Raw genomic sequence first — 23,864 nt, forward strand, 5'->3', positions numbered from 1 at the left:
TCTGTAATTGAACTTGTGATGTCTTCCCTCCCATTATAACCTGATAATAATCTGGTCCTCTTCCTATATTCCATAGCTCACTTACATTTCCACTCATTCCTGTTGTCCAAACTGAAACAAACTCCTTGCCCATCTTCATATCTAGTTTCAGTCAATTCTTTTATTATTTCTCTTAAACATTCTGTTCTATCACTACCACATTTCTAAAGACACTTTCAACAATCTTTGCCTGAGTTATTATAACACTTTAAAACCAATTTCCCCACCTTTAATCATACAACCTTCAAGTCATTTTCCCTGTAGCAGTTAATGTTATTTTCTATGATCCTGCAGCACCCCCTGGAATGAAGCCCCCCAGGTTGGGCCCAGTGCTACCCACTGGCCACGTTAGGGATGCCCTGAGCCCAGTATGTGAGCTCCCCTATCTGAGGAGCTGTGCCCATCACCACCAAGCAGAACCTGGAGGAGAAGTGGGAGCCCTTGGGCAGTTTCTTTCTGAAGAGAACAGGGCCACCCATTTCTCTTGACTCAGCCTGCACAATGACCACCCTTACTGCAGCACCCCCTATGGATTTCCCCCCTATCTCTGCCCCAATTCAGGAGCCCTTGCTCTGAGCTGCTTCTCTGGAGCTACCCTGGGAACCTGATCCTCGAGTTCCTCTGGCTGCTGAGGCTAGGGGACATCCCCACCCCTCACTACCCTGAAACCCAAGCTGGGGAGACAATGGAGCTCTGAGTGCTCGTGGGCAGTATTTCTGCCCATCTTCCTTCTTCCCCACAACAGAGAAGACCAGCATCCCCACTAAGGGACCAGCTGTCCTGAATATTCTCCAGACCAGGCCTCTGGCCCCGGACCTACTCTCAACAGAGGAGGACACTGAATCTCACAGCGCCCTGGGGTGGTGGGTTAGGAGGGTCAGGAGCATGGGAAGGGAGACATTCCCCTGAGAACTGAGTAAAGATTGCTGAGCACAAAAAAAAAAAAAAAAAAAAAAAAAAAGTTAATTTCTGACACATCCACGTCAGTTCCCTGTTTAAAAACCTCCAACATCCTTTAATGTTCGTGGGACTTTGAAACACGTATCTAAATATTAACAAGTCAGGAAACAACAAATGTTGGTGAGGATGCAGAAAAAGGGAATCCTCTTACATTATTGGTGGGAATGCAAGCTGGTGCAATTACTCTGAAAACAGTATGGACGTTCCCCAAGAAATTAAAAATTGAGCTACCCTATGACCCAGTAATGGCACAACCAGGTATTTACCCAAAGGATAGCCAGTAATTGCACTACTAGGTTTTACCTGAAGGATATGTTGTGATTCAAAGGGGCACCTGCACCCCAATGTTTACAGCAGCAATGTCCACAACAGCCAAACTATGGAAAGAGCCCAGACGTCCATCAACAGATGAATGGATAAAGAAGATGTGCCATATATACACAATGGAATATGACTCAGCCATCAAAAAGGATAAAATCTTACCTTTTGCAACAATGGATGCAATTGGATGGTGGATGGAATTGGAAGGTATTATGCTAAGCGAAATAAGTCAATCAGAGAAAAACAATTACATGGTTTTACTTACAATCGGAATTTAGGAAACAAAACAGATAATCATAGGGGAAGGGAAGGAAAAATAAAATAAGATGAAATCAGAGAGGGAAACACACCATAAGAGACTCTTAATCACAGGAAACAAACTGAGGGTTGCTGGGCGGGGCGGGGGTAGGTAGGGGGATGGGGTAAGTGGGTGATGGGCATTAAGGAAGGCAGGTGATGTCATAAGCACTGGGTGTTATATGCAACTAAAGAATAACTGAACTCTACATCTGAAACTAACAATACACTACATGTTAATTAATTGAATTTAAATAAAATAAAAAATAAGACACATATGTACTGTAATTATATATTATGTACATAAAATAATAACTCTCTCACACAGAAACAAGGCGCTTAGCCATCAGATTCCATTCTACCTAACTATCCCTGCCCACAAACAGCCCTTTCTTTCAGCCACTCCTCCAGCTGTCGGGACTCCTGCTTGCCACCTGGGTTCTTGCTGAGCGTGTTTCATCAGCACTGAGTCAGCAATTTCAGTGTGGCTGAACTGTGAAAATGTCCTCTCTTTGGGAGAGGAGTAAGCAGTTAAGACAATCCCTCTGTTTTTTAAATAATGGAAAGGTTTCCAACATGGGTAGATGATATCTTAAGTAGGAAGGATGCAGATTTCCTCTCTCTTCTAAGGATGAATGATAATCATTTCAGAATTGGACTTAATGTACTTCCTAATAACAAACTTATATTTTTTAAAACTTCCTCCTGAGTATAGAATAGTAAAAACCAGTGAAATATTTATTGGTTAGAGCTCTTTTATCCTTGAGTTCATTCATCAGCAATTGAAATCTCTGAGTCCCACGGGTAAGAATATGGAAATGCTGTTAAGTTAGAAATATCGGTGGTAGCAGGAGGCATTTTTTCTTAACTCTGTCCTGAATTTAATAAATGCTTCCACTGAGGGTACCTGTGTCCTAAAAGCATAGTTCTGTTTAGATTAAGATATTGAAGTTCCCATGGCTGTATAAGATAGCCTTCAATGTGGAATCGTTCAGTGTAGCCAACATTGCATAAAAATCCTCTGGGTGCTACAGAAGACACAAACCCTAGGAAAAAGTTATCAGAAAACAGGCAACAGTCTTTGAGTTCCCTGATTACTGTTAAAGATTTCGAGAAATCAGAAAAGCAACATGGCAGAGTAGAAAGAGCTTTGAAGTTAGGCAAACTGGATTTACATCCATATCCCATTACTTGCAAGCTATGCAACTTTAGGCAAGTCACTTGACCTCTCTGAGATTACCTAATCTGTATAGTAAGGTGAATTCTACCTATGTCATAGAGGGGATGAGAACATTTCTATTAGTGGCCAAACGAATGAATGATGGTCTCTTTCCAAATCAACTCTTCACATTTGAAAAACAGATGTGCGTAGTATGGTTTACAAACATAGTATGCTTACAAACCAGAGGAAGTTGCAATATAGTATTAGAGCCAAAGAATTCACAAGTCGGAGTTCTCAGCTAACAGATGACGTGTTATAACAACCAAAGTATCAAGTTAGATACCATACTATGAACTTCTCATATTGAATTAATTTTTATGTGGAAAGTAGTAAATGATTTAGATGAAACTTGTTTTAAAACAAGAGGACTTTTTTTTTTTTTTATAATGATGGAAGTCTGACTGTTGTAAAAAAGATTTTTGACCTTGGGACTCTACAAAAACAAAATTATACTATTTTTGTAAGATTATATATGAGACTCTGGAGTTTTAATGAACAGGGCAACACAAATTCATGGGAATAATATTTAAAGGGTTTAGCTACTTATCTAAACTTCATACTATCTAGAAAATGCATAGAAATATTTTCCCTTGGGTGAAATTTCTTTTTTTTTTTAAAGATTTTGTTTATTTATTTGAGAGATCACAAGTAGGCAGAGAGGCAGGCGGAGAGACGGGGGAAGCAGGCTCCCCGCCGAGCAGAGAGCCCAATGTGGGGCTCGATCCCAGGACCCTGAGATCACGACCTGAGCCGAAGGCAGAGGCCTAACCCACTGAGCCACCCAGGTGCCCCCCCTTGGATGACATTTCTTAACCTTAGGATTTTGAATTGTTTTCAAATATAAAAGTCACATTTATTAAATGGCTTGATTGTCCACTTTTGGTATTGCACCAAGCAAATTACCATGACTCACATTGACATAAAATTCCATGTAATGATTTTTATTAATTGTTTCACATTCATTATTCTCTTTTCATTTTAAATTATTTCACTTTACTAAAAGTAATGTGGGGGACTGTCCCACTAAGCATATATTTTATTGGTTATTTAAATGATTAACCTAATTATACAAGTTTTTCAAGTAATGATTCCTGAATTTGATTTGTTTAGCTTCATTATTCCCTCTGAATTAATCGCTCATTTTTGTAAATTATTTTAAATCTGCAAGTTTTATAGTGAAGGAGCATAATAATTAGATATCTTTTTCATGTAACATGAGCCAGTAGATAAATACTTCAAGTGAAAATACGCCCACTAAAAACGGGTAATTTGGGTTCAAAAAAATGCCAACCGAAAGGATGAATTTTAATAAATGAGTTTTTTTCTTAAAGGCTTTTATAAAGTATAGGCCTGCTATAACTGTGGAATGGCATTTTAGCCACAGCAAGCCTCCTTTTCCCCACAACCTGAAGATTCTATATGCCTAAAATGGGGTTAGCAGAACTTTCCACCATGCAAGCTTTTCAAGAGTGGCCACTAGCCAGATGTTGCTCCAGAGTTCTTATAATGTGGTCATTGTGACTGATGAACTGAATTTTTAATTTTAATAATTTAAACTTAAATAGGCACACATGGCTGTGGCTACTGTAATGGACAGTGGAGGTCTAGAATGCATGTTGAAATAGCTGGAGGAGTAAACAAGTGTGATTACCATGCCCTCAACCCCACCTCTTTTTCATGTTGTTCAGTTCTTACCTATAGCAGAATCCAATTTAAGTCTCATTTCCTGGATGAAATTTTTGCTGACCACTCTAATACACATGGATGTCTTTCTTGTCTGAATCCTAAACACAATTTTTATAATGGAATTTAGTGTCTGATTGTACCTTGCACAACAGTTTAATTTTAATACATGTAAGTTTTATTAGCATAAAACAGTACAGGTAATACTATTAGCGTTTATTCATTGAAAGCTTACAGTGCTAAACTTTACACATATCTTATTTCATCTTCTTAACAGTCTGGTAGAGTATACATTATGATCTCCACTTAGGGGCACATGGGTGGCTTAGTCAGTCAACCGGTTAACTGCCTGCCTTTGGCTCAGGTCATGATCTCAGAGTTCTGGGCTCCCTGCCCAGTTGGGAGTCTGTTTCTCCCTCTCTCTCTCTGCCTCTCCCCACTGCTCGTGATCTCTCTCTCACTTTCTCTCAAATAAATAAATAAAATGTTTTTTTAAAAAATCTCTCTATTTAAATAGAGATTAACCCACTCAGAGAGATGAAGTAACTTGCCTGGGTTAAACAGATAGTGAATGGCAGAGCTGGAACTTGAAATCAGGTCCATGACTATCCTACACAGGTAGGGATCTTGTTGGAGTAGGTTAGGGTCTTATGAGATATTTTGGCCTGATTTGATTATTGGAAGCCATCATAACAAATCTAAGCCCCATTTGAGAAGATTATTTTTTAACAATTACAGCATAATGGTAGTAAATGATTATGATTCAGTTTAAATTACGAAAGTATTTCATTTATACTGAAAGACCATTCCAAAGTTCACATCACTTTCTTAAAGACCAGTTGCTCCCTCTAGTGAAAAATCAATGTGAATACCACGCCCACTAAGTAAGAGATTCTCAGTAGACCTACCTTCCTTTGGCATGTCTTAGAAATTTGTGGAGGTGTATTCTGGTTATTAAAAAGAATGATAAAAAAAATGCTATTGGCTTTCATTAGGTAATGTCAGGAATGCTAACAATAGTAAGTCCTCACTCAACGACAACAAAATTGTCCCACTTCTGAGAGGGAAAACCACCTGTATTTATGTCAGCCTGGAATTTAACATCATTTTACTTGTAAAAACGAAATATGTTTGCGCTATTTTACTGTGCAGTGAATATTCCAGGAAGGAAGCTATGCATTTCATCTAACTGAGGACATTATTAAGTGTAAAACATAGCATTACTTAAATATCACCAAGAAAAGAGAAAAAAAGAAAAATATTGTCAATTAAACTATGACACAATGGATTTTTTTTTTAAAGATTTTATTTATTTATTTGACAGACAGAGATCACAAGCAGGCAGAGCGGCAGGCAGAGAGAGAAGAGGAAGCAGGCTCCTCGCTGAGCCGAGAGCCCGATGCGGGGCTCGATGCGGGGCTCGATGTGGGGCTCGATGCGGGGCTCGATCCCAGGACCCTGGGATCATTACCTGAGCCGAAGGCAGAGGCTTTAACCCACTGAGCCACCCAGGCACCCCGACACAATGGATTTTTAAAAATAATTTTTATTTTGTCTTTCAAAAGCTCTTTTAGACTTTAGTTAGCTGTAAATCAAATATCACACTTAGACACATATAAAAGGAAAAACAAAAGCAAAGTAAACTGTTAAGGTACTTCTAAAACTTCTTCATATTCAGAAAATTTTCTGCAACAGTTTTGACTCAGAGTTGTCAGTATCCATGTTTTCCCAAACGATATTATCCTCTCTGCTCTCAACTAGTTTGGTGATGCTCTATTTCTTAAAATGGTGCTCAACTCTTATATCTATGATTTTCTTCAAAGACATAGACACCAATTATATAAGTTTTTACGTTGGCACTTTTTTGAGCCTGCCAAGGAGACTGATAGAAAGTTTTCAAACTATAGGTTGTATCCCTTCCTCAGATGGTCTTTAATGTTTGTCCAGAATGAAATCAGTAACAACAACCAAGTTCTCACATGCTCAGGCAATGACAACAAAAATATCATGACTAACACCTGGTTGATAGTGGTTATACATTTTGATTACAGAAATGTGAAAATGTTTTTTTCTTTCTTTTTTTTGGTGAAAATGTATTCTTTACAGGGGAAGAAATAAGGAGCCATGGTAATCTAGGGGAACTCTTCCTTTTTCTTTTCTAGAACTTCACCAAGATTTGGTCACCAAGAGGAATTCTACTCTGGCTTTTTGAGTCACAAGTAAAACCTACCTGTATCAATCTCCAGCCATGGTGATTATATCAACAGATGTAACTTTCTTTTTTTTTTTTATGATTTATTTATATATTCATTTGACAGAAACACAGCGAGAGAGGGAACACAAGCAGGGGGAGTGGGAGAGGGAGAAGCAGGCTTCCAGCTGAGCAGGGAGCCCAATGTGGGGCTCGATCCCAGAACCCTGGGATCATGACCTGAGCTGAAGGCAGATGCCCAATGACTGAGCCACCCACGTGCCCCAACAGGTATAACTTTCTAACTACTTTGTCATTTCTTATAATGTGGGCATGTTAATGCTTTGTCTATTGAAACAGACACTATTATAAACTACTTTTACTTCTCTTTTATATCAGAGTCAAGTCATTATATTTATGTTTTTCTATTAATGTGTGTAGTTGGGTTATATTATCCATGAATTTCATGTCAAGAAAGTAAAAACTTGCTAAAAAAGGTGATAGAGGGTCTGATGGGGTTTACAAAATACTGAATTTAGGTATTATGAATAACTACTCTTCCTCTAAACAGAAAGCAAATCCCGGCGTACTTTCCTAACAAATATTAATGTGCTTGTGGATAGGGGAATGGGTGTGTATTAATTCAACATTTGTTGAACTGAATAAACAAATGTGTATTAATTCTACATTAAGTGACGATAGTTTTATGCTTTTATTTTAGGGAGTAACTTCACATTTTGTACAGAGAGCAGAAGTTCTTGAGTTAAACTCCCTAGATCCAAATCATGGGTCTACCATTTTTTTTAAAGATTCCATTTATTTATTTATTTATTTATTTATTTATTTATTTATTTATTTTTAAGTTTTTAAAAAAGATTTTATTTCTTTATCTGAGAGACAGAGAGAGAGAGATCACACGCAGGGCGTAGGTGTGGAGGGAGAAGCAGACTTCCCACTGAGCAGGGAGTTCTTCACAGGATTTGACCCCAGGATTCTGGGATCATAACCTGAGCCAAAGGCAGATGCTTAACCGACTGAGCCATCTAGGTGCCCCTTATTTATTTATTTAGAGAGTGCAAGCAGGGAGAAGGGGAGAGGGAGAGAGAATCTCAAGTAAACTGCTAATTGGGCCTGGAGCCCAACATAAGGGCTCCATGACCCTGAGATCATGACCTAAGCGAAAGTCAAGAGTTGGTTGCTTAACTGATGGAGCCACCCAGGTGCCCCAGGTCTATCATTATTTTTTTAAGGGAAACTGACAGCTTATTATTTATATTATTTATAATATTATTTTTTATTTATAAAAATAACTAACATATGTAATGTTTAATATATGGCAGGCCCAGCTTAATTTAATTTACACTAATTCATTTAATCCTCACAAAGGATCCACCATTTTTTATGTCATTTTTGAATCAGTAACTCAGTCTCTCTTTGTGTCCGTTCCCTAGTGAGTAAAATAAAGGTCATAATAGCACTACCTCATAGGGTTCTTCATAAGAACTAAATGATACAATACACAGGGTGGTGTTTACAACAGTGGTCAGTACATCAGAAGCAGTAAATACATGAAAGCTATCATTAGTTATAACCACAAAACGTATTTTGCTGCAAAACAAAAATGTTGAACTTCTGCTAAACTCCTTATCCCCTGAGAAATCATTCCTGAATAATCTGTGATTCTGTGATATGATGCAAAATAGCTTCATGGTTTTTGTGAATGTTTTCTCACAGAACCATATTAAAAAAGACTAGACTACTTTTTGAGTAGTGAAGTTTATTGCAAATTGCCACAGAAATGCTCTGTAAGGTAAAAATATATCTTATATTAAAAAATGCCAAAAGGGCACTGGGTATTATATAAGACTAATGAATCACTGAACTCTACCTCTGAAACTAATAATACACTATATGATAATTAACTGAATTTAAATTTTAAAAAATGCAAAAAGGTAATATATGGAGCAGAGCTAAAATATACTCCCCCATAAAATAAAATATAATGCCAGTACGGACACATTGTTAGTTTTTGTAAGATGATTTAAGGTTTTGTTTATTCAAATCAGCAAATATCATTAAGGATCTATTAAAATCTTAGCTCCATGCTATGCTGAGTAAATGCAAAAGAAAAAGCAACTGTGTCCTTTCCCAGGGAATGATACTGAGATGCTGGAATGCTGAGACTGACATGCAGGAAACAAGCAGAGTCACTAAGAGGACGAATATAATTAAGTGCTCAGTTGCATGGCACAGCTCATAAAAAGAGCTGTAGGAATTCAGAGCGGGAAGATTAATGAGTCATAGAGTGGTTCAGGAAAGTGGCCCCTAGGAGAAAGGAGGAGGAATATAAGAGTTTTTATGTATGATCTTGGTTAAGTTCATTAACCTCTCAGTTACTGCTTCCTCTTTTATAAAATTTGACAATTTAATGCATATAAAATGCCTAGCACACTCTAAAGCAAGACAGGTTTGTGATACGGTCTTAGAGAATGAACAGTATCCACCTAAAAAGAATGTTTTAGATAGCAAGATAACCGTGTCACGTAAAAGAGACACATATTCCTTTTAAGACTTTAGGTTCAAAAAGATAAGAAAAAAAGTCTCCAAGTAATAGCTGCAAATAATATTATTAATATATTAAGTACAATTTTCTGTGGCAAATAGCAACCATATTTTTTTTTCCTGCATGGCAAGATAACTCCTTGACCACATGAAACTTGGTGCAGACTGAAATCCTAAAGAGTTCCTTCTTCCACGAAAAGATTCTTTCTTAAAAGATTTTTTTAAAAAGTTGCAGGGGCACCTAGGTGGCTCAGTGGGTTAAAGCCTCTGCCTTCGGCTCAGGTCATGATCTCAGGGTCCTGGAATAGAACCCCCCCCCCCCCCCCCCCCCCCGCCCCGCATCGGGTTCTTTGCTCAGCAGGGAGCCTGTTTCTCTCTCACTCTCTGCCTGCCTCTCTGCCTACTGGTGATCTCTGTCTGTCAAATAAATAAATAAACTCTTAAAAAAAAGTGGCATAGAATACACAAATCTGCTTTTCCCTCTAAAACCATGTTTCTCACTGGACCTTCTCTTATTCAAAAGTTACTTTAACTTACACTCCCCATCTTCTACAATGAAGAGTTATCATCACATCATTTCTCCAGTGGGACTTTCAGACAATTAAAATCAGCAGAAATTTAAGTTTTTCCTCATTTTTGTATATATTTAACCAAATATCCCATATCATGTCTTTTCCAAATGTACTGATAGTTAGAGAAGGAAAGGTTCCTCCACAGTGTCTCAACACTTAACACTCACCAGAATCCTGATTACATTTACATGCACCATCTATTGCTGGAGTCTTTCCTAACATTAGCAGTTAGAGCACTAATTAAATACACTTACAAACATAATAGTGCCCTTGAAAAATAAAGTCACATCTAGTTCTGGTGAAAGCCTGGCAATAGAGTCTTCTGCTTAAAAACAGAAGGCATATTAGAGTAATGAAAGTTTCCACTTTAGGCCAAATTAGATTATTCCAGTTCCAAAATAGAGGATGATTTCATGGCAATAAGAAAGAAGTGGGCCTTGTGGAAAATTCCATTATTCATTCTTATCTACAAGAGTAATTGTCGGTAATTGCCAAGCACCAAGCACCACGAGGGAGAAACTGTATTCTGTTCACTTGTTTCTGTATTTAACATTCTGATAATGTAACACTGTGCAAGGCAGTGTGCTACCTACTTGATAAACAGTGGTAAACAAAACTATGACCCTGTCCTTCTGGAGTTCACAGTCTTCTCAAATAATTTTTGTCGTAGGTTTTGGCTTTAATTTTCTCTTTCTGGATATTGCCTAATTCTGGTCTTGATAACCAAAGACGCTCAGGATGTGATACATCACAGCTGTTGGGCAGGAAGGAGGACCTCAAAAGGAAGCAATGGGCAAGGACGAAGGAGAGGCTGCTAGGCAAAACACAGCACACACAGAGATGCAACCAAATTTCAATCCATGGAGTATTCACTTCAATTTGCTTTCGTAACAAATTCCCACAAACTTAGTAGTTTAAAACCACACAAATTATTATTTTTTATATTCTGGAGGTTAGACATCACAAAGATGTTGGCAGTGCTGCACTCCTTCAAGGCTCTACGGGACAATCTATTTCCTTACCTTTCCAGATTCTAGAGGCTGTCTTTATTCCGTGGATCCCGGTTCCTTCCTCCATCTTCAAAGTCCACAGCACGCATCTTCAAATCTCTTTTTTTCTCACCTCTGCTTTGATTGTCACACATTCAAAGACTGACACTCCAACCTCCTTCTCATAAGGACCATTATACATTACATGGGTCCCACCTGGATAATCCAGCGTAATCTTCCCATCTCCTTATCCTTAACCTAACCATATCTGCTAAGTCCCCTTTGCCACAGAAGAGAACATATTCACAGGTTCTGATGACCAGGAGGAGGACATCTTTGGGGGCCATTATTAAAATAGCCTATAATCTGGGACACCTGGGTGGCTCAGTTGGTTAAGCAGCTGCCTTCGGCTCAGGTCATGATCCCAGCGTCCTGGGATCGAGTCCCACATCGGGCTCCTTGCTCGTCAGGGAACCTGCTTCTCCCTCTGCCTCTGCCTGCCATTCTGTCTGCCTGTGCTCGCTCTCTCCCTCTCTCTCTCTGACAAATAAATAAATAAAATCTTTAAAAAAAAAAAAATAGCCTATAATCCAAGGCAAAGGAAATAGAAAAAAAAAAAAGTTTGACTATTTCGCACTTTGAGTCAACTAACTGCACACTGGCATTCTGCAAGTTTGTTTTCTACTTCAAGACTACCTCAATTATTCATTTTAATTAGCTTTCCTTTATAAAAATCGTGGCAGGAGCTCCCCCACTGGTATTTCTCTGAGGCCTTGGAACTCTCTTAACACCAGTTTTCTTCACAAGCCAACGAACTAAAGCAACCAGGTCCACTGACAACCCTCTTCAACTCTGGGAGGTGACTGCCATGAATACGTACTTCAACCGGGCCAACCTTTCCTCTCTGCAGACCTCAATTCGTGAATAGATTAATAGTTTATTGGACCGAAAATAACTTTTCTAATTTCCTGCAGTGAGAGGCCACGGAGCAAGATCCAGCGAACTGACCCTGGTTTAATCCCTGCAGACATTATGTAGCACAAACTCCTCTTTGAGGCAGATTATAAATTTAGAACTAGCAAGGACTAATACTACGCGTCATTTAGCGGTAAAAAGCCGCGGAGTAGTTTTTTCTCCCAGTGATGTTAGAGGCCAAAGTGATTTCTACTCGAGAAGAGAGAAACAATTTGCTGTTCATGTTAGTTTAAAAATAAAGAGATTTTTGCTCCTGGCCATTATGGGGTAACGAGGAATAGATTTACACTCCTGCCTGAAAAATTCCTATGCAAAACCAATGAAACACGTTTTCAGACGACGACAGGCAGGATAGTGCTGGGGTCCCCACAATTCACCCAGCTAACTAGCATGCTGGAGGCAGTTTCCAGAGGTACCGCAGGGAGGGTCCTCACTGCCTTCAGTCTCTCATTCCGAAACACAGTTATTAACATAAGTCAAGTTACTGTTTCACCCCCACTAAACCCACACAAGTAAAAATACGATATAACTACAGGAAAGGTCGGAGCAAATCCCAACTTCCCGCACTGGGGCGAGATCTACGGTCCTGACGTCAACCTCGCGGAGACGCTCGCGAGAGTAGAGAGTGGGCGGGACGAACCGCCGGCTGGCGCGCGGGCGGTCTCTGTGAGGAAAACAGACGTTAATCGGCCGCTGGTGGGGCTGTTGGGGCTGCGGACATGAGCGTCCTGGCTGGGGTTGAGAGGTCCCCTTCCCCCCAAGCCCGAGGTCTCACGACTCCCGGCGATGTCCCAGGAGACCCGGACCCACGCCACAGCCTGAAGCTCCGTGAGGAAACCGAGGCATCACAGGTGATGGCGGAGCCGGGTGCGGGAAGCTTGAACGCGGTGGCGCTCCCACCGCCTCAGCTGCCAGAGGGGCGGGGAGCCTTCCACGTCCCCGCGGGCTGTGACCACCCAGCCCCGATCCGAGGCGGTGGGGATTGCGGTTTCGAGGCGACCGAAGCGGGGCAGGCGGAGGCTCCGCCTCTCGCGGAAGGCCTGGAAGCTGTGCCGGTGTCCGTGGCAACGGACAACAGCCTGAAAAATGGCTGTCAGAGCGGAGATCCGCGCGGCCCCGGTGGGGAGAAGCCAGAGAGCTCCGGGTTTGAGGTGTTGGCAGCGGTGAAGTCCGAGGAGGTGGAGACCGAGAAGTGCACCGTTTCCTCGGTAGCAGTGGATGAGGAGGTGGTGGAGAAGGAAAAAGTGAAGGAGGAGGAGGAGGTGGAACAAAAGATGGAGGTGGAGAAGCAAGTAGGTGAAGAAAGAGAAATGATGGAGGAAAACAGAGTGGGGGACGAGGAGAAGGAAGAAGCAGGGCCCCGACCCTTGAATATGGATCTCCGCATGAACCCCCTGGAAGCCATCCAGATGGAACTGGACACTGTGAATGCTCAGGCCGACAGGGCCTTTCAGCAACTGGAGCATAAATTTGGGCGGATGCGTCGGCACTACCTGGAGAGGAGAAACTACATCATTCAGAATATCCCGGGCTTCTGGGTCACTGCCTTCCGGAACCACCCCCAGTTGTCCCCCATGATTAGGGGCCAAGATGCAGAGATGCTAAGATACATAACCAATTTGGAGGTCAAGGAGCTCAGACACCCTAGAACTGGCTGCAAATTCAAGTTCTTCTTTCGAAGAAACCCTTACTTCAGAAACAAGCTTATTGTCAAAGAATACGAGGTCAGAGCCTCCGGCCGAGTGGTGTCTCTTTCTACTCCCATCATATGGCGCCAGGGCCATGAACCTCAGTCCTTCATTCGCCGGAACCAAGATGTCGTCTGCAATTTCTTCACCTGGTTTTCAGACCACAGCCTTCCAGAGTCCGACAAGATTGCTGAGATTATCAAAGAAGATTTGTGGCCCAATCCACTGCAGTATTACCTGTTGCGTGAAGGAGTCCGCAGAGCCAGACGTCGCCCAATAAGAGAGCCAGTGGAGATCCCCAGGCCCTTTGGATTCCAGTCTGGTTAATCTCTGCCTTTGGAAATACTGCACAAGGTCCCCTACCACCTCTTGCTGGACCTGTGCTCGGACAACAGAAATGGGTATGCCTTTTTTCCCCCCTGACGTTTCTACAGCCTTTTTCCTCTGGACATTGTTTTCTCGACCTCAAGACTGAGACTTTGAAGGCCATGGTCCTCCATTTCCATATGGCCTTCATGCCATTCTTCATTACTGTCACATGCTGCATGGTCATGATTCACATTACTCCTAGGCCAAGCACATGATGCTGTAAATTGCATTACCTTTATCTGCACTGCATGGACCCTGTTTGTTCCCAGGGCCTTTGGTCTGGCTCTTAGCACCTGGAATTCTAGCTTTGCCTAGAAGCTCATTCTACCCACTTTGCTCTTTAGTACAGGCATGTAGCCTGTAGACAATTGTGGGACAGAGAGAGCAGCAGCGTGCCACTTAGTCTATGTGATTTATGTAATTCCATTGCTCTTCTTGCACCTCTGGTCACTTCCTACTCCCTACTACTGGCCGTGCCTACCCACCTTGGGCCCCTGCCTACCTTGCAGATAATTGTTGGCCCCACTGTCTGGTTTCTGGTAGACAAGAATCTCTAGAACTGCCGGGGGACCCAGGTTTCCTGCCAGCATACAAACACCCTTCTCTTCCTCCCCCCAAAAGATCTAGATTTCCTCACCTCCCCTTCCCTCCATCTTCGTGATCCAGAACACTACTAACTGTCAAGCTAGTGATCAAAATGACATGTTAAACCTTATTCTTATGGCAAGAGTAAGGATGGTGTCCATTCTAATTACCAGGCTTTCTCGGCCTCAACTAGTAAATTCACATGAAACTTAGGTATACCTCTTGTGCCTCCTCTCCTTAACCCTGAACGCTATTAAATGCCAGGGTGGCAGTACAATTTCTCTCTGTCTCCTGTCTCTTAAAGAAGAAAAAAAAAAAAAAAAAATAGCTCAAAAGCGTCTGCAGAAGCAGGCCTTTTAGTTTAATTTGGTTTTAGCTCTTCATTATTTTCAGGGATAGGTTGTCCTGTAAAATAGACTGCTGGAGCTCTTTCCCTCTGCTCTCTTCCCCACTCTCCACTCCTTTAGCAACACCTAGAGGATTTAAAGGGAGACAGATCTAGATTAAATGAAAAATTATATCTAGTTTATAGTGGATGGAAGAACCCGAGATTTTGATGGGTTCCCTAAGCGGGGAAAACTGAGCAGATGACCACAGGCAAAAAATGAGCAAGATAAAAATTGGGCTAAGAGTGGCTGACAGAGCCTTCAAGGAAGAGGTTTTCTCTTTCAGTGGTAATGGGAGGAGAAATACTTTTTCTCGGGATTTCCATGGGTGAATTGAGAGGGATTGGAGTGTGAAGTGTACTTCTAGAGAAGAGAAAGGAAACAAAGCAACTTCTGGAGCTTTCTCTTGTTTTCATTTGATTTAATTTATGCAAAAGATTAATACTGTGTTTTTTGTTTTTCTAGTGTTTAGTAAAATAATTACTGAGAAAATTGAGTTGTATAGGTTTTCTTTTTGCTTTCAATTGGGAATATTTGGAAAATATAACTATTTTACTTTCCTGTAAGATACAGAGACTTAAATGAATATGAGAGTTTTCGACTTCTTACTTCTGTTAAAACTGTATCCTTAGACATAGAATTTGAGTAATTTGATTTGGTCAGATTCTGAAGACTGGAGATTGTTGTCTTCATGGAAGAATAACCTACAAAAGATGTTTGGTTTGATTGTCTTGCTTGATAATTTATCCTGGTTACAACTTAGAAATTGATGCATCTTTTTTCCTAAATATAAATACTTGTGAGATTGCTCTGTTCAAATTGAAAATGTACCATTGGCATATTTGTTTTTCCTTGGATGCGTCATAGTAAAATAAAAGCATGTTAAGCTGCTAGATTTCTTATTTTTCACCCTGCGCATAAACTTGCATGAAGAAATTGCTTAAAATAACAACAGATTATAGAACTTAAAGTTCTAAAAATGGATACAACAGACATTATCCCAAAAGTAAGAAACTAGGGCACACTGCTTGTACCTTACAAGGTTGGGAGGGTGGTGATTCTGGGTTTGGCTTTAAAATGTTAACAGTTGCAAGTGCATACTCATGATACCACTTTTTTCCATATAGCTTGTACAATACCACCACTTCCTTCACTTCCTTAAAGCCTCCATTTCTGTCTCTGTAAATGATATTCTCAGGTTATTCCGGCTTTTTTTATTCACTTGCACGTTTAATAAGCAAACAGTTTGTGTCATAAGTAATAAATTCTTCTATCCTCATACTTTCTTAGCTGTAAAAACTTGTTCATTCTTTTCTTCAAACTTCCCCACCTTCTATTCCTGTCAAATTTTTCAAGGCCTCAGAGGTAACTCTTCTGCCTTACATTTTTTCTGTTCCCATTAGAGAAGATGAAATGTCTTCTCTAGTACTTGGTGTATTTATAGGGACTTTTGTTTTAGAAAATAGCATATAGTTTGTTAACAGCATATTCCACAAATACTTACTAAGGCATTTTGTCAGGCCTTGGGAAGATAACAAGAATAAGAAGATAAAATCATTTCCTTTATTATTAAAGAATTGGGGAAAAACTGATAAGCAGACAAATGACACAGTGATACAGTAAAATACAAATATATTTTCACTTCCTTTCTATCGAGTTTGTAAGCTCTGTGAAAGCAGAGATGATGGGGTATCTTATATCTCTCACTGCTTCTAGCATATTTTGCACTTAGTTGTTACTAGATAAATATTGAATGATAAAATGAATAACTCAAATGGAAAAAAAGAACAAAATACCCTAGTACCCAAAAAGACTTGAAGTAATGAGAAGAAGATGGTTTTTAAGGCATTTGTAAAATTGAGGGGAAAAAATTTACAAAGCCTTTTTTTTTTTTAAGATTTTATTTATTTATTCCACAGACAGAGATCACAAGCAGGCAGAGAGGCAGGCAGAGAGAGAGGGGTAAGCAGGCTCCCTGCAAAGCAGAGAGCCCGATGCGGGGCCCGATTCCAGGACTCTGGGATCATGACCCTAGCCGAAGGCAGAGGCTTTAACCCACTGAGCCACCCAGGTGCCCCTACAAAGCCTTTCTTAAGTAAATTTCTTTTTTAAGTTATTAGAAAAGTCTAAATCCTATAACATTTAACCTTTCACTTGCTATTTTAGCAGAGCATTACTTAACTTTGGATCAACAATTATGTGCTTTATTTTTGTATATTTTAAGGTAACTGTTACACTGGAGATAGGAGTTAGACTCTAGATGTGTGCTGTCCAATACAGTAGCCATTAGCCACCAATAATTACTGAGCACTTGAAATGTGTCTAGTCGAAATTGAGGTCTGCTCTGAGTGTAAAATAAACACCGGATTTCAAAGACTTAAGTATGGAAAAACTGTAAAATACCTCAATTGTGTATATTGATTGCATGTTGAGATGGTAATATTTTTGATACATTGGTTAAGTATATTAGTAAAATTTTCCCATTTATTTGTGGCTACGGGTAAATTTTAAATTAGATGGACAGCATGGTTCTACCCTTCTTGGATATCTCAAAAGTGTATAAAATACATGTGAAACTTTCTCCCTGTGAAATTTTTTTGTGACTTTAAGACAAGGGTTATCTAGTTAGAATTTAAGATGGGTAAAGTATTGCTAGATGCCAATGGATTAAAAAAAAAAAAAAGGTGTAAAAATGAAATGTCTCCTATCAACTTTTCCATGAGTACCTTAAGATATACTCACTACTTCACAGCGTGCCTGGGTGGCTCAGTCTGTTAAGTGTCTGCCTTTGGTTCTGGTCATGATCCTGGGAAGCTAGGATCGAGTCCTGTGAAGGGCTCCTTACTCAGTGGGGACCCTGCTTCTTCCTCTGCCTCCTGCTCCCTCTGCTTGTGCTCTCTCTTTCTGACAAATAAGTAATATATATAAAAAATATACTCGTTACTTTGTAAAACAGAGTGTGTACAATTATGTTTCTGGTTCTAAGTAGAGTACATTTGGGTGTCAAATTGGCGCTAGGAGTTTTGGGTTATCTAAAGGAGTCTCTAATTGATATTTAGGACCTATAGCTTCATATTTTTCTAGAATAAAGTGTTCTGTATCTTTGGTTTACAAAAATGAAGCTCAAAAAAGAAAATTTCTGTTATCAAATATACCATTTTGTGTATGTTAACATAGGCTCTAAATTTTACCAATTGGTCAGGCAACAGAAAAAATCTGAATCTAGCATTGCATCAAGTAAATTTAATGCTCACCACTTGAAGCATATTTTATTTTTGAAAAGTAGTGTAGCCTCGCAGTGCAGCCTTGCCGCAATTATTATTTTATAGTGCTTATTAAGGATTATATGGGATAGTAAAGTAAAGGTTGTCCTTGCTCTTGGGGAGCTCACTGTCTCATTGAAGGGGTATTTTTTCCTTGAATGTTTCCTCTTCAGTAATACTCAAACCAATCATGTACAAAAGAAAACTCAGGATTGGGGCGCCTGGGTGGCTCAGTGGGTTAAGCCGCTGCCTTCAGCTCGGGTCATGATCTCAGGGTCCTGGGATCGAGTCCCGCATCGGGCTCTCTGCTCAGCAGGGAGCCTGCTTCCCTCTCTCTCTCTCTCTCTCTCTCTCTCTCTGCCTGCCTCTCTGTCTACTTGTGATCTCTCTCTGTCAAATAAATAAATAAAATCTTAAAAAAAAAAAAGAAAACTCAGGATTAACTTGGCAAAAAGAAGTCAGAGATGATCATGACTGTCCTTTCAGGGCTAATTTCCCCTTAATATATAATTGAAGTCCTAGACTGTGAATGTGATGGATATAATATTTATCTATTCACTATATATACGGGAGATATTTCATTTGTGAGTAGTACTTTCTCCATGTTGCTTGAAGTGTTTTATTCAGTTCTGAAGGGCCACTTTAATACATTTTCTTTGGCCTCTGGGGTTCTCAAGACTTACAGAAGAGTTTGTGTTAGGCCACACTAGGAAAATGTCTACTTTTTTGGCTTCACTTTTTCAGTATTTGCATTTACTGTATTATTATTATTATTTTTTTTGAGAATAGGTGAAGAAGAAATGGTTCTGTTAAAAGTAAAAAGGGCCACTTAAGTAAGCTGCTAATTTTCATAAATACCCAGATGTCTTATTAGTGGCCTTAAGAGACAGAGAAGACACACTAGCTTTATTTTATTTATCTGTTTATTCAAAGATTTTATTAAGTAATATCTTCACCCAACATGGGGCTTGAACTTAAAACTCTGAGATCAAGAGTCACATGCTCTTATTTGGCTGAGTTAGCCAGGTACCTGGACACACTAGCTTTAAACGGGGATTAAATCACAGTTTTACGATCTATTACCTACCACATTAGCCAAAAGAAAAACCTTTTCTGAGCCTTGGTTTCCTTGTCCATAATGCAGGGATGTTAATACCTATATTGTAAGCCAATATTCTCCCAGGATGTATTTGGAGAATGCCATTATAAGATTGTAGAAAGCATTTGGGATTTTACTATGTGCCAGGCACTGTATTAAAAGATTCCAAGTATTGACATAGTTAATACAGGTTAGAGTGTGAAAATGCCAAGCATAATGCCTGGCATTTAATATGTAATAGATATTAATTTCCATTTACCTTCCTCTCCATTTTAATTTCTCATTTATATCCAGACAGTTGTCTAGCCTAATTTTTCTCAAACCCAACTGACCATTATAAATAGCTGGGGAGTGGGGCACCTGCGTGTTTCAGTCACTTAAGCATCTGACTCTTGGTTTTGGCTCAGGTCGTGCTCACAGGGTCCTGAGATCAGGCCCTGTATCAGGCTCTGTGCTCAGCACAGAGTCTACTTGTCTCTCTTCCTCTGCTCTTCTCCCTGCCCGCTATGTCTCTTTCTCTCATAAGTAATATCTTAAAAAAAAAAAAAAATAGCTAGGGAACTTCGAAAAAATTCTGATACCTAGGCTCTACCCTCAAGCCAGTTAAATTAGATACAAAGGTACAGACAGATTAGAGAACCTTTTTTTGGACTCCTCATGTGAGGGAATATTAACTCCCTTCCCAGTTTTGTTAGATTTACTCAGAAACATACTGCCTTACAATACCCAGCTATTGCAAAGGACCTGGCATATAGTAGGCTCTCAGCACATCTCGGTATTTTGACCCTTGTATTCTTGCAGAATGTAATTAGACTGATTGCACAAAAGAGTTAAGTACTTGAAGAGCATCATCCTGTCCTTCACCTCAAGGGCTCTCCACTTCCTCCACCACCACCACTACCACCAACCTGGGTATATATAAATTCCTTCAATGTTCCTTATCCATTGTGCATGCTAATAAACGAGATTCATTATGCCAGTGTTTTTCCTGAAGTCAGGTGCCCTGTACTGAGCAAAGTGACATCCAGACAACAAAATAGAATGAGATTCTTATCACCTATATTTTACATAGTTTGTTTCTTTAAGTGGATCTTGGGAGAACATTAACTTTTGGAGCAGCAATATTATCCCTTTCATTCCTAATAAGATTAAAATTTACCAAAGTGATGGGGCCCCTGGGTGGCTCACCGGGTTAAGCCTCTGCCTTTGGCTCAGGTCCTGGGATTGAGCCCCACATCAGGCTCTCTGTTCAGGAGAGAGCCTGCTTCCCCTCTCCAGTGCCTGTTCAGGAGAGAGCCTGCTTCCCTTCTCCAGTGCCTGTCTCTCTGCCTACTTGGGATCTCTGTCTGTCAAATAAATAAAATCTTTAAAAAAAATTTACCAAAGTGAATGCTTTTAAAAGTATTCATGTACTACTGAGTTAGGCTTCTTCATATTATACTTCATTGAAGTTTGTGTCCAACACTTAACATGTATCTATATTAATTTTTATTAAATTAGGCTAATTCTTTTAACCTATCGTGCTTGGAGGATCATTAATTATTCCTAATGAGTAACTTTACTCCCTAATTTCATTTGCAAACCTGTCATTTGCAAATCTTGTCTGTAGCCTGGTCATTGTTGAAGTTCTCCCAGGCAGCTTCCTTTCAGAGTAAACAGCATCTTTAGGATCTTACTATAAACTATGGGTCCACATATTCTTCTCCCCCCACCCCCAGTATAACTTTGTCCTAGGGCATCAGCAAACAAACTTATACATAGAAACTTATTTTAAGATTCATGTACTCCTCTACAAAAGTCTAGAAATATGGGTCTTATTAAGGGCTTGATTTCAGCACACATTTCTTCAGGCTGAGGTCCACTAATCAAGCAGAGGTTTGCACTGCAGAATCAGCCACGGCAACTGATTCGTACACGTAAGACATGAGTATCTTCCGAAATAGTAACTTCATTTCCGAGTCTTCATTTCTTTATGCTTCAAACTCTAATTCCAGAATTTATGGTGGCTTAGTATTGGTAAATGAGTGTGTTCTCCACTTGCTTTTTTGTCCATATACATAGTTTGAATCTATTTGCATTTTCTTGATCATACTGACGATAGTGGCTAACATTGAGTGATAAATATTTAATCCCTACCACCTCAGTGTTCTTTGTGCAGTATCCCTCTCTCTTTGCTCATTTAAGTAATCGAAGATGTTACCTAAGAATAGATTTTCTTTTGTTTTTGGAATTTGTCATTGTTTTCTTTATTAAAGTATTTTCTTTATTAAAGTATAATTTATATACGGCACAACAATGTTCATAATAGTTTTATTCATAACAGTTCAGAGGTAGAATCAAAGCAGTTTCCACCAAAGGTGAATGAATAAATTATGGTGTATTCATAACAACGGAACATGACTCAGCAACAACAAGGAACAAACTACTGATCATGCAACATCATGGGTGCATCTCAAAAACATTTTTTTTTTTTTTTTATTTGACAGACAGAGATCACAAGTAGGTAGAGAGGCAGGCAGAGAGAGAGGAGGAGGAAGCAGGCTCCCTCAAAAACATTTTTAAGTGAAAGATGTCAGATAAGACAGTACATACTGGTACCTGGGTGGCTCAGTCAGTTAAGCATATGATTCTTGATTTTGGCTCAGGTTATGGTCTCAGAGTACTGAGATCAAGTCCTACTCTGAGCTCAGTGTGGAGTCTGCTGAAAATTCTCTCCCTCTGGCCCCCACCTCGCTGTGCATGCTCTTTCTAAATAAATAAATAAATTTTAAAAAGAGAGTACATACTATATAATTCCATATATGTGAAGTTCAGTAGCATGGGAAGCTTACCCATGGTGATAGAAATCCAAAGAGTGGTTGCCTTAGGGTTGGTAGAGTAACTGGGAAGAAGCATGAGCAAACTGCCAAGAGTGATAGTAATACACCATGTTTTCTTTTTTAATTTTTTTTTATTAACATATAACGTATTATTAGCCCCAGAGATACAGGTCTGTGAGTCGCCAGTTTTACACACTTTGCAGCACTCATCATAGCACATGCCCTCCCCAATGTCCATAACCCCGTGACCCTCTCCCTACCCCCTCTCCCTGGCAACCCTCTGTTTGTTTTGTGAGATAAAGAGTCTCTTATGGTTTGTCTCCCTCCCGATCCCATCTTGTTTCATTTATTCTTTTCCTACCCCCAAAACCCCCTACATTGCATCTCCACTTCCTCATATCAGGGAGATCATATGATAGTTGTCTTTCTCCAATTAACTTATTTCGCTAAGCATAATACCCTCTAGTTCCATCCACGTCGTTGCAAGTGGCAAGATTTCATTTCTTTTGATGGCTGCATACTATTCCATTGTATATATATATACACCACTTCTTCTTTATCCATTCATCTGTTGTTGGACATCTGGGTTCTTTCCATAGTTTGGCTATTGTGGACATTGCTGCTATAAATATTCAGATGCACGTGCCTCTCCGGATCACTACGTTTGTATCTTTAGGGTAAATACCCAGTAGTACAAATGCTGGGTCATAGGGTAGCTCTCTTTTCAACTTTTTGAGGAACCTCCATGCTGCTTTTCAGAGTGGTTGCACCAGCTTGCATTCCCACCAACAGTGTAGGAGGGTTCCCCTTTCTCCGCATCCGCACCAGCATCTGTCATTTCCTGACTTGTTAATTTTAGCCATTCTGACTGGTGTGAGGTGTATCTCATTGTGGTTTTGATTTGTATCTTCCTGATGCCAAGTGATGTGGATCACTTTTTCATATGTCTGTTGGCCATCTGGATGTCTTTGCAGAAATGTCTATTCATGTCCTCTGCCCATTTCTTGATTGGATTATTTGTTCTTTGGGTGTTGAGTTTGATAAGTTCTTTATAGATTTTGGATACTAGCCCTTTATCTGGTATGTCGTTTGCAAATATCTTCTCCCATTCTGTCAGTTGTCTTTTGGTTTTGTTAACTGTTTCCTTTGCTGTGCAAAAGCTTTTGATCTTGATGAAGTCCCAATAGTTCATTTTTGCCTTTGCTTCCCTTGTCTTTGGCAATGTTCCTAGGAAGAAGTTGCTGCAGCTGAGGTTGAAGAGGTTGCTGCCTGTGTTCTCCTCAAGGATTTTGATGGATTCCTTTCTCACATTGAGGTCCTTCATCCATTTTGAGTCTATTTTCGTGTGTGGTGTAAGGAAATGGTCCAGTTTTATTTTTCTGCATGTGGCTGTCCAATTTTCCCAACACCATTTGTTGAAGAGACTCTTTTTTCCATTGGATATTCTTTACTGCTTTGTGGAAGATTAGTTGACCATAGAGTTGAGGATCTATTTCTGGGCTCTCTATTCTGTTCCACTGATCTATGTGTCTGTTTTTGTGCCAGTATCATACTGTCTTGATGATGACAGCTTTGTAATAGAGCTTGAAGTCTGGAATTGTGATGCCACCCACTTTGACTTTCTTTTTCAATATTCTTCTGGCTACTTGAGGTCTTTTCTGGTTCCATATAAATTTTAGGATTATTTGTTCCATTTCTTTGAAAAAAAAAAAAAAGGGTGGGATTTTGATAGGGATTGCATTAAATGTGTGGTTTGCTTTAGGTAGCATAGACATTTTCACAATATTTGTGACACTTTACTGAATTCCTATACAAGTTCTAGCAGATTTTGAGTGGAGTCTTTT

The 23,864-nt window shown here is 39.8% G+C and overlaps 1 protein-coding gene and 1 pseudogene across 2 annotated transcripts; both read left to right on the top strand.

Moving 5' to 3' along the window:
* The first annotated feature begins 321 nt into the window (after positions 1–321).
* On the top strand, positions 322–736 carry LOC111158342 (annotated as a pseudogene).
* An 11,750-nt stretch (positions 737–12,486) lies between these two features.
* On the top strand, positions 12,487–15,729 carry LOC111158274 (TSPY like 1). 2 transcript variants are annotated; one of them, XM_022520198.1, is made up of 2 exons: positions 12,487–13,037; positions 13,101–13,826. In XM_022520198.1, the coding sequence occupies exons 1-2, from the start codon at positions 12,531–12,533 to the stop codon at positions 13,824–13,826; spliced, it is 1,233 nt and encodes a 410-aa protein (XP_022375906.1). In that variant the 5' UTR covers positions 12,487–12,530. The 2 variants fall into 2 exon arrangements, with proteins under 2 accessions (XP_022375906.1, XP_022375905.1); XM_022520197.1 differs by having other exon boundaries at positions 12,531–15,729.
* Positions 15,730–23,864: the final 8,135 nt, after the last annotated feature.

Source organism: Enhydra lutris, unplaced genomic scaffold, assembly GCF_002288905.1.
Source record: "Enhydra lutris kenyoni isolate GAN:26980312 unplaced genomic scaffold, ASM228890v2 scaffoldscaffold58, whole genome shotgun sequence".
Classification (NCBI taxonomy): Eukaryota; Metazoa; Chordata; class Mammalia; order Carnivora; family Mustelidae; genus Enhydra; species Enhydra lutris.

Excerpts from the sequence above, each read along its gene's own strand:
- LOC111158274 (XM_022520197.1), top strand. The coding sequence starts at position 12,531 with ATGAGCGTCCTGGCTGGGGTTGAGAGGTCCCCTTCCCCCCAAGCCCGA.